The 10,000-nt window shown below is 46.1% G+C and overlaps 1 protein-coding gene across 8 annotated transcripts in view; it reads right to left on the bottom strand.

Annotated features, from left to right (window-relative positions):
• Positions 1 to 7,296: 7,296 nt before the first annotated feature.
• Positions 7,297 to 10,000, bottom strand: part of LOC310731654 (voltage-dependent P/Q-type calcium channel subunit alpha-1A-like) — a 14,482-nt gene continuing 11,778 nt past the window's right edge. For 4 of the 8 annotated variants that reach the window (XM_083551403.1, XM_083551404.1, XM_083551407.1 and 1 more), the window contains 3 exons: positions 8,772 to 8,988; positions 8,419 to 8,666; positions 7,297 to 8,125 (listed from right to left, as the gene is read on the bottom strand). In XM_083551403.1, the coding sequence (XP_083407529.1) occupies positions 7,625 to 8,125; positions 8,419 to 8,666; positions 8,772 to 8,988 (966 nt within the window). In that variant the 3' untranslated portion in view covers positions 7,297 to 7,624. Of the gene's footprint in view, positions 8,126 to 8,418; positions 8,667 to 8,771; positions 8,989 to 9,234; positions 9,271 to 10,000 lie in introns of all 8 variants that reach the window. The other 4 variants (XM_083551400.1, XM_083551401.1, XM_083551405.1 and 1 more) reach the window with 2 other exon arrangements.

Here is a 10,000-nt window from a genome sequence, read left to right as displayed (position 1 = left end):
AAAACAGAAATCAGAATTGAGTCGTTTACCACTCGACTCTTCTGTTTCGAAACGTATATTATTTTATCACGTGACTCCCATAGACGATATGAAGGTGATTAAAGGAAAGAAATGAACTAGATGACAAAAACAAAAAAGATTCGGTTATTTTGAGACTCAAAGAGCCGAGTTCAGTGTATTATTTAATACATGATCAGTTTCTATACATTAACATTATAAATTATAAACATTAGTGTACAGTGTATAGATAGGTATAACATTTGTGATTGGTTGTTGGCAACCACGTGAAAGCACACATTAAAAAAAAAGGATGACGAGGTTTCAAAATATTTAGAAATGTTATTGATTATCTGTACAAAATAAAAATGTTACGATTCTTTGAATATTCTTTAAGCAACATTTAGCATTTTTCTGGAACAGTTTTCTACGTCTCGTATAATTAATTACGTTACGCTTGTATTCTGGACTCATCTCTCGTTTGTACATAATATTAATGTGTTCACTGAGTCTGATCTTTAAAAATACTATCTGATCACATTAATCCACATTAAGCGTTCTTCACAACCAGCGTTTTATTATGTGATGTCATGTGGTCCATCAGCAGAACATACAGAAATCATCCAGACATCATCATACAGGAAAAACCCAACATTCAGACCTGTGTTATGCGAATCCTAGTGTACGGATCACTGGACACGTGGTATCAGTGTGTAAACACTACACCACCGGTCACATGGTATTAGTGTGTAACGCTACACCACCGGTCACGTGGTATTAGTGTGTAACGCTACACCACCGGTCACGTGGTATTAGTGTGTAACGCTACACCACCGGTCACGTGGTATTAGTGTGTAACGCTACACCACCGGTCACGTGGTATTAGTGTGTAACGCTACACCACCGGTCACGTGGTATTAGTGTGTAACGCTACACCACCGGTCACGTGGTATTAGTGTGTAACGCTACACCACCGGTCACGTGGTATTAGTGTGTAACGCTACACCACCGGTCACGTGGTATTAGTGTGTAACGCTACACCACCGGTCACGTGGTATTAGTGTGTAACGCTACACCACCGGTCACGTGGTATTAGTGTGTAACGCTACACCACCGGTCACGTGGTATTAGTGTGTAACGCTACACCACCGGTCACGTGGTATTAGTGTGTAAAGCTACACCACCAGTTTAAAAATCATACATTGTGATTTCTGGATTTTTTTTTTTAGATTATGTCTCTCACAGTGGACATGCACCTACGATGACAATTTCAGACCCCTCCATGATTTCTAAGTGGGAGAACTTGCAAAATAGCAGCGTGTTCAAATACTTATTTTCCTCATTGTATTTATTTAGTGGAGTGTTTAGTCAGTAGGTGTTTGTGAGGTAAAGGAGCAGATCTGGAGGGATCATGGTTATGGAGTGTTTTGATGAACTGGGATATTTGGATGATGTCGTCTCCTCACTCTCACACGTTCACTCAGGTTTGTTGATGCTGAAAAGCTCTCTCATGTCTGTCTTACCTTCTGTTACGTACCAGCGATCCTGTTCTTTTCTTCTTTCCAGTCTGGTCTCTGGATGGAGCTCTCTTCAATTAGATACCATGCACTGCAGCTGAGGATGTTCTCAGGGGTTCCTGTGAAAGTAAAGGTAAGCAAGGTGTGGTCTGCAACAGTGGTTAAGGACTACAATCATTATGAACAGTTTAACACTGTTTATTAGGGAGCTTGTAAGAAGTCACAACATTCTGATCAGATGTCTAACACCTTAATCATCACACAACCACCACACTGTACCAACACTACCACCAGAGCTCCACCACACTACCACCACACACCCATCAGAGCTCCACCACACCACCACCACACACCCATCAGAGCTCCACCACCACACACCCACCAGAGCTCCACCACACTACCACCAGAGCTCCACCACACCCCCAACAGAGCTCCACCACACTACCACCACACTACCAACATAACTTTAACACACTACCACCACACTTCCACCACATGCCCATCAGAGCACCATCAGACTAACACCACACTTCCACCACACTACCACCACTCTAATGAAACGACACTCTACAGTTGTTCTCTCTGTGTGTGTGTGTGTGTGTGTGTGTGTGTGTGTGTGTGTGTTACAGTAATGAAATGACACTGCAGTTCTACTGTGTGTGTGTGTGTGTGTGTGTGTGTGTGTGTGTGTGTGTGTGTGTGTGTGTGTGTGTTACAGTAATGAAATGACACTGCAGTTCTACTGTGTGTGTGTGTGTTACAGTAATGAAATGACACTGCAGTTCTACTGTGTGTGTGTGTGTGTGTGTGTGTGTGTGTTACAGTAATGAAATGACACTGCAGTTCTACTGTGTATGTGTTTGTGTGTGTGTGTGTGTTACAGTAATGAAATGACACTGCAGTTCTACTGTGTGTGTGTGTGTGTGTGTGTAGGTGTTACAGTAATGAAATGACACTGCAGTTCTACTGTGTGTGTGTGTGTGTTACAGTAATGAAATGACAATACAGAAATGTCCTCACTGTGGGACGAATAAAGGTTTATCTTATCTCATGCAGTTGTACAGGGTGTGTGTGTGTGTGTGTGTGTGTGTGTGTGTTACAGTAATGAAATGACACACTGCAGTTGTACTGTGTGTGTTACAGTAATAAAACACTACAATTGTTGTGTGTGTGTGTGTATGTGTGTGTGTGTGTGTGTGTGTAATACATTATTAAAACGACACACTGCAGTTTTACTGTGTGTTACACTCTTTATTCTCTTTAATGTTTAATCCTGGAGTCGCATGCACATTGCACATGCAGGGCATTACACACCTTGTCGCCATGGCGATCAGACCCGTTACACTTCCCTTAAGAGTGGTATGTGGATCTGAGACGTGATTGGCTAATGGAAATTAGGATGGGAGGGGCTTTGGGCGTCACCACAGGAGAATGATTGATGTTTGTTGTTACTGAATGTGACTCCCGCTGTGTTGGGAAAGTGGTGCATTGTGGGTAAGGAGATGCACACGCACACACAGAATCCTGATGAGTTTGGCAGCACATAGAGCCCTTATTCGTTTATACACATAAACCAAAGACACAAATACACACACACACACACACACACACACACACACACACACACACACCATAGTTCTTTCTGTGTTTGATGTTTGTTATAAACTGACTTCATGAACTTTAATATTTGGTATCAGCAGTAGGGTTTAGAGTTAAATCCTGACTGCAGCGTTTACTCTAAATGTGTAGATGTGAAACAGACTTCCTGTCTAAAGAATGTTACATTTAACTAACCCTCTCATACCCTCTCATTCCCTCCTACAGTTTTATACCCTCCTACACTCTCATACCCTCTCCTACCCCCTCCTACCATATCCTACCCTCTCCTACACTCTCATTCCCTTTCCTACCCTCCCCTACCTTCTCATACCCTCCTACACTCTCATACCCTCTCCTACCCTCTCCTACACTCTCATACCCTCTCCTACACTCTCATACCATCTCCTACCCTCTCTTACACTCTCATACCCTCTCCTACACTCTCATACCATATCCTACCCTCTCCTACACTCTCATTCCCTCTCCTACCCTCCCCTACCTTCTCATACCCTCCTACACTCTCATACCCTCTCATTCCCTCCTACAGTTTTATACCCTCCTACACTCTCATACCCTCTCCTACCCCCTCCTACCATATCCTACCCTCTCCTACACTCTCATTCCCTTTCCTACCTTCTCATACCCTCCTACACTCTCATACCCTCTCCTACCCTCTCCTACACTCTCATACCCTCTCCTACACTCTCATACCATCTCCTACCCTCTCTTACACTCTCATACCCTCTCCTACACTCTCATACCATATCCTACCCTCTCCTACACTCTCATTCCCTCTCCTACCCTCCCCTACCTTCTCATACCCTCTCCTACCCTCTCCTACACTCTCATACCCTCTCCTACACTCTCATACCATCTCCTACCCTCTCTTACACTCTCATACCCTCTCCTACACTCTCATACCATATCCTACCCTCTCCTACACTCTCATTCCCTCTCCTACCCTCCCCTACCTTCTCATACCCTCCTACACTCTCATACCCTCTCCTACCCTCTCCTACACTCTCATACCCTCTCCTACACTCTCATACCATCTCCTACCCTCTCTTACACTCTCATACCCTCTCCTACACTCTCATACCATCTCCTACCCTCTCATACCTTCTCCTACACTCTCATACCCTCTCCTACACTCTCATACCATCTCCTACACTCTCATACCCTCTCCTACGCTCTAATACCCTCTCCTACACTCTCCTACCCTTTCCTACACTCTCATACCCTCTCATTCCCACTTCTACACTCTCATACCCTCTCCTACACTCTCATACCCTCTCATTCCCTCTCCTACACTCTCATACCCTCTCCTACACTCTCATACCCTCTCCTACACCTTCATACCATCTCCTACCCTCTCCTACAGTCTCATACCCTCTCCTATACACTCCTACACTCTCCTACCCTCTCCTACACTCTCATACCATCTCCTACACTCTCATACCCTCTCCTACCCTCTCCTTCACTCTCATACCCTCTCATACCCTCTCCTACCCTCTCCTACACTCTCATACCCTCTCCTACACTCTCATACCCTCTCCTACACTCTCATACACTCTTATACCCTCTCCTACACTCTCATACCATCTCCTACTCTCTCCTACACTCATACCCTCTCCTACACTCTCAAACCCTCCCCTACACTCTGATACCATCTCCTACCCTTTCCTACACTCTCATACCCTCTCATTCCCTCTCCTACCCTCTCCTACACTCTTATACCCTCTTCTACACTCTCATACCCTCTCCTACACTCTCATACCCTCTCCTACACTCTCATACCCTCTCCTACACTCTCATACCCTTTCCTACACCTTCATACCATCTCCTACCCTCTCCTACAGTCTCATACCCTCTCCTACAGTCTCATACCCTCTCCTACAGTCTCATACCATCTCCTACACTCTCATACCATCTCCTACACTCTCATAACCTCTCCTACCCTCTCCTACACTCTCATACCCTCTCCTATACTCTCATACCATCTCCTACCCTCTCATACACTCTCATACCCACTCCTTCACTCTCATACCCTCTCCTACACTCTCATACCATCTCCGACCCTCTCATACACTCTCATACCCTCTTCTACACTCTTATACCCTCTCCTACACTCTCATACCATCTCCTACTCTCTCCTACACTCTCATACCCTCTCCTACACTCTCAAACCCTCCCCTACACTCTCATACCATCTCCTACCCTTTCCTACACTCTCATACCCTCTCATTCCCTCTCATACCCTCTCCTACACTCTCATTCCCTCTCCTACCCTCTCATACCCTCTCCTACACTCTCATACCATCTCCTACACTCTCATACCCTCTCCTACACAATTTCCTACTCTCTCCTACACTCTCATACCCTCTCCTACAATCTCATACCATCTCCTACCCTCTCCTACACTCTCATACCCTCTCCTACTGTCTCCTACACTCTCATACCATCTCATACCCTCTCCTTCACTCTCATACACTCTCATACCCTCTCATTCCCTCTCATTCCCTCTCCTACACTCTCATACTCTCTCCTACACTCTCATACCCTCTCCTACCCTCTCCTACACTCTCATACCCTCTCCTACACTCTCATACCCTCTCCTACACTCTCCTACACTCTCCTACACTCTCATACCCTCTCCCACACTCTCATACCCTCTCCTAATTTCTCATACCATCCCCTACACTCTCATACCCTCTCATACCATCTCCTACCCTCTTCTACCCTACAATACTATACACTACCCACTGTGGTGGCAGTGACTGATGTGGTGTATATTAAGAAGTGTGTATCTACTGCAGTGTTGGTGAATGTTCCCAAAGGTCTATTCTGTTTGTGTGTGTGTGTGTGTGTGTGTGTGTGTGTGTGTGTGTGTGTGTGTGTGTGAGAGAGAGTGAGGTGGGTGACGCCCTCTGGTGGTCAGTGGCGGTTTACGGAGTTGCCATGGAGACATGCTAGCACATACTGAACAATCACAGTCAAGCCATATCTCTTTCTGTCTTTTTCTCTCTTACACACACACACACACACACACACACACACACACACACACACACACACACACACACACACACACAGTGACACACAGATGAGCCCTGAAATTCAGCGTGTGTTTTCAGCTGAAAAAATGCTGAAACAGATAAAACTCCTGCAGTAGAAAAGATCTGAGGGCACAAAGTCCACTACAGTCTGGAGTGCACTTAGTAGTGAGTGAAGAGCCCCTGCCTCCTCCTGTCCCCTTCCAGAAGGATTCAAGGGCTGTGTCCCAACCTCCTGTTCCCTGCAGCTGGGGCCCTAGTGCTCAGTGAGACTGACCGTGAACAAACAAACAAACAAACAAACAAGCTAAACAAAAACAAGAAACAAAAGTCACATGACCACCGCTGTCACCAGTCACATGATCATTTGTCATTACATAAAACCTACCCCTTGTTTTATCTGACTATAATAATTATTATTATAATTATTATTATTATTATTATTATTGACAGAAAAGGAAAAAGAAAGAGAAATCATCTCTTGCTGTTTCTCTGCTCGTCCTGAAAAACAGATCAGCAATTTAGATTTGTTTTGTTTTATGTCCTGCAGCAGGAGAAAGCGAGAGGGGAGAATTGTGGGGAAATAAAGAACTGAAAGCGATCCATGGCCACTCTCTCACTCACTGTTCACATGTTTTGTTGTTTTTTTTTTTCGGTTTAACTCTTTTTTTTTTTTTTTTTTTTCAATCAATCATGCAGGTTTCCTTCAGGTCCTCTGAGTCCAAAAAGAGGAAATTAAGCAACAGAACATCACGTGCTCCTCGAACGTCTACAAAGAAGAAGAAGAAGAAGAAGAAGAAGAAGAAGAAGTAGAAGAACTTCAATAATGAAAGACTGAAGATGATTTTGTCTCTCCCCCGCTGCTCATCCCTCCTTCCCACTTCACATGCATGTGAAAGGTGTGTTGTGGGCGTGGCTTTGATTCAGTGCGCCCTCGTGGTTGGCTAATGGTTCAGTCCCGGTCGTTGCCCCGCCCCCTCATCCGCTACCCAAGCTCTCGACTGTGAGGTCACTCAGCATGTTGAGTAAACATAGATGATAAAACTCATCAGTAGCAGGCTGTGACGCCATTGGCTAGTTATGCAGTAGGAGGAGCTCTCAGTAACAAGAGCATGCTGTCTTTATTGTCGTTTTTCTTGCTAGGTGAAAACAGGTGTTTTTCCTCCATGTTAGTTTGAGAGAAAACACCCCTGGAGACAACCATGCTGATTCGACCCCGGGGTCACACCCAGCCCCTCCCTCCGTCGCACAGCCTTCTGGGTAATGTGTTAGAAAAGAGAGAGAGAACAAGCAGCAAGTCCTCTCATTTGGCTGTTTGCTGTGTGTTGTTTAAATTTAAAAAGTCTCTTACACACAAACAGACACACACACACACGCACACATCTACACCGCTCTGCACCATCCGTGTGTGTTTGTGTGTGTGTAGTTCCATGCGGTGTGTGTAGGAACAGCAGGATTTTAGCACCAGTCATCCTCGTCTGTCTCACTGTACGGTTCGTGGAGACTTTTCCGGGGTGGGCGGGGCTGCGGCGCACGCTGCATGGCATGGTGGGCGGGGCCTCTGCGATGCGGAGATGGAGACGAGGAGGATCGGTAGCCATTGGGTACACGCCGGTGATGAGAGGCAGGACTACGATGGGTAGGGCTGTGGTGGGCGGAGCCATGGCGGGGGCTGTGGGAGTGTCCTTGAGTGACGCTCTGCTCATAGTTCGGAGGCTCATATTCGAAACGCCGGTCGTAGAAGGGAGCTCGGCGAGGGGAGGGGCGGCGAGCGGGCGGGCCGATGGGTGGAGGCTCACGGCAAGGAGTGGGTGGTGGGAGGGGCTTCCTGGGGGCAGGTGAGTATGTAACATGTGGGCGTGGTGTGGGCGGAGTCAGGGGGAGCTGTCGTCGCGTCCGGCGTGGAGTACTGGTTCCTGATGTAGAAGGAACTGGACTTACACTCACAGAACTGCTTCCCTAAAATACACACACACACACACACACACACACACACACACACACACACACACACACACACACACACACCCCTCATTATTTATTATAATCGTGCTGTGTCTTTGTGTGTGTGTGGATGTGTGTGTGTGTGTGAGAGTTTGTTTGTGGGTGGGTGGTTGTGTGTATGTGTGTGTGTGTGTGTGTGTGTGGGTAGGGTGGGTGTGTGGTTGTGTGTGTGAGGGGGTAGGGTGGTTGTGTGTGGGTGGGTTGGGGTGTGTGTGTGTGTGTGTGTGTGTGTGTGTGTGTGTGTGTACCTGTCTGCGTGCCCTGCCTTCGCTGGGGGAGCGTGACCAGTGAGAGTCGGTTTTGTTTTGAGGATGATGATGGTACTCTCGTTCTCTCTCGTACCGCTCTTTCTCTACTGAACCGTGGTGGTGGTGGTGGTGATGATGATGGTGGTGGTGATGATGCCGCCGATCTTTTGCTCTTCCTCTCTCTCGCTCACGCTCTTTCGGTGGAAGTTCACCTGACTGTGTGGTGGTGCTGAGATCCGTACCCAGACCTAACAGCAAAAAACAGAGCAAAGATTAATTAAAGAGCATGTGTGTGTGTGTGTGTGTGTGTGTGTGTGTGTGTGTGTGTGTGTGTGTGTGTGTGTGTGTAAGACCTGTATCAGCATCTGTAAAGCGAGTCAGCGATCTCTCTGAGGTGCGGTGGTTGCATTCTCTGTCTCTTTCTCTCTCTCTCCTCCTTCTCCCATGTCTCGGCCCCTCCTCTGACTCCACCCTCTCCAGAGAGTAATCATCCAATCGCATGCCACGACCAGAACGTCCATGAACTAATGAGGATGTAGAACGTCTAAGCGGACTCACGTCAGAAACGGTCTGCAGAAGAACACAAAAGAGCAGAGAGAAACTGTGTGTGTTTGTAAGTGGTACACACTCAATCATTGTCTTTTACACACACACACACACACACACACACACTTGGGTAGCATGTAAAAACACAGCACCTCAGTACATGCAGTATATGAGCATGCTACAGTACAGATACACACACACACACACACACACACACACACACACACACACACAGAGGTGTGCAGAAATCACAGAGACACAGGTACATACACTAAGGTTACTTCCTCCATGTTTGTTTCTTCGCTGCTGAAGAACATTGCAGGGTAGAACACACACACACACACACACACACACACACACACACACACACACACATATGCAGACAGACAGAAGTAGGGAAGAAAGAGGGATGATTAGAGGACAGGAAATAACTTGTGTATGTTTAACATTTTTGGAGGAAAGGGTTTTCAAACACACACACAACATACGCACAACATACACACAAGCATACACACAAGCATACACACAAGCATACACACACACACACACACACACACACACACACACACACACACATCACTATCAAACTGTATGGACTGTACCTTTGGGGTATATTAAAGGGCATATTAGAGGGGTATTTGGGGTATATTAGAGGGGTATTTGGGGTATATTAGAGGGGTATTTGGGGTATATTAGAGGGTATATTAGAGGGGTATTTGGGGGTATATTAGAGGGTATACTAAAGGGGTATTTGGGGTATATTAGAGGGTATACTAAAGGGGTATTTGGGGTATATTAGAGGGTATATTAGAGGGGTATTTGGGGTATATTAGAGGGTATATTAGAGGGGTATTTGGGGTATATTAGAGGGCATATTAGAGGGGTATTTGGGGTATATTAGAGGGTATACTAAAGGGGTATTTGGGGTATATTAGAGGGCATATTAGAGGGGTATTTGGGGGTATATTAGAGGGTATACTAAAGGGGTATTTGGGGTATATTAGAGGGTATATTAGAGGGGTATTTGGGGTATATT

This window comes from Silurus aristotelis, assembly GCF_946808225.1.
Source record: "Silurus aristotelis genome assembly, chromosome: 9".
In the NCBI taxonomy this organism is placed as follows: Eukaryota; Metazoa; Chordata; class Actinopteri; order Siluriformes; family Siluridae; genus Silurus; species Silurus aristotelis.
Note: the sequence above shows the minus strand (reverse complement) of the source record. Positions and strands in the feature narration are given on the sequence as shown.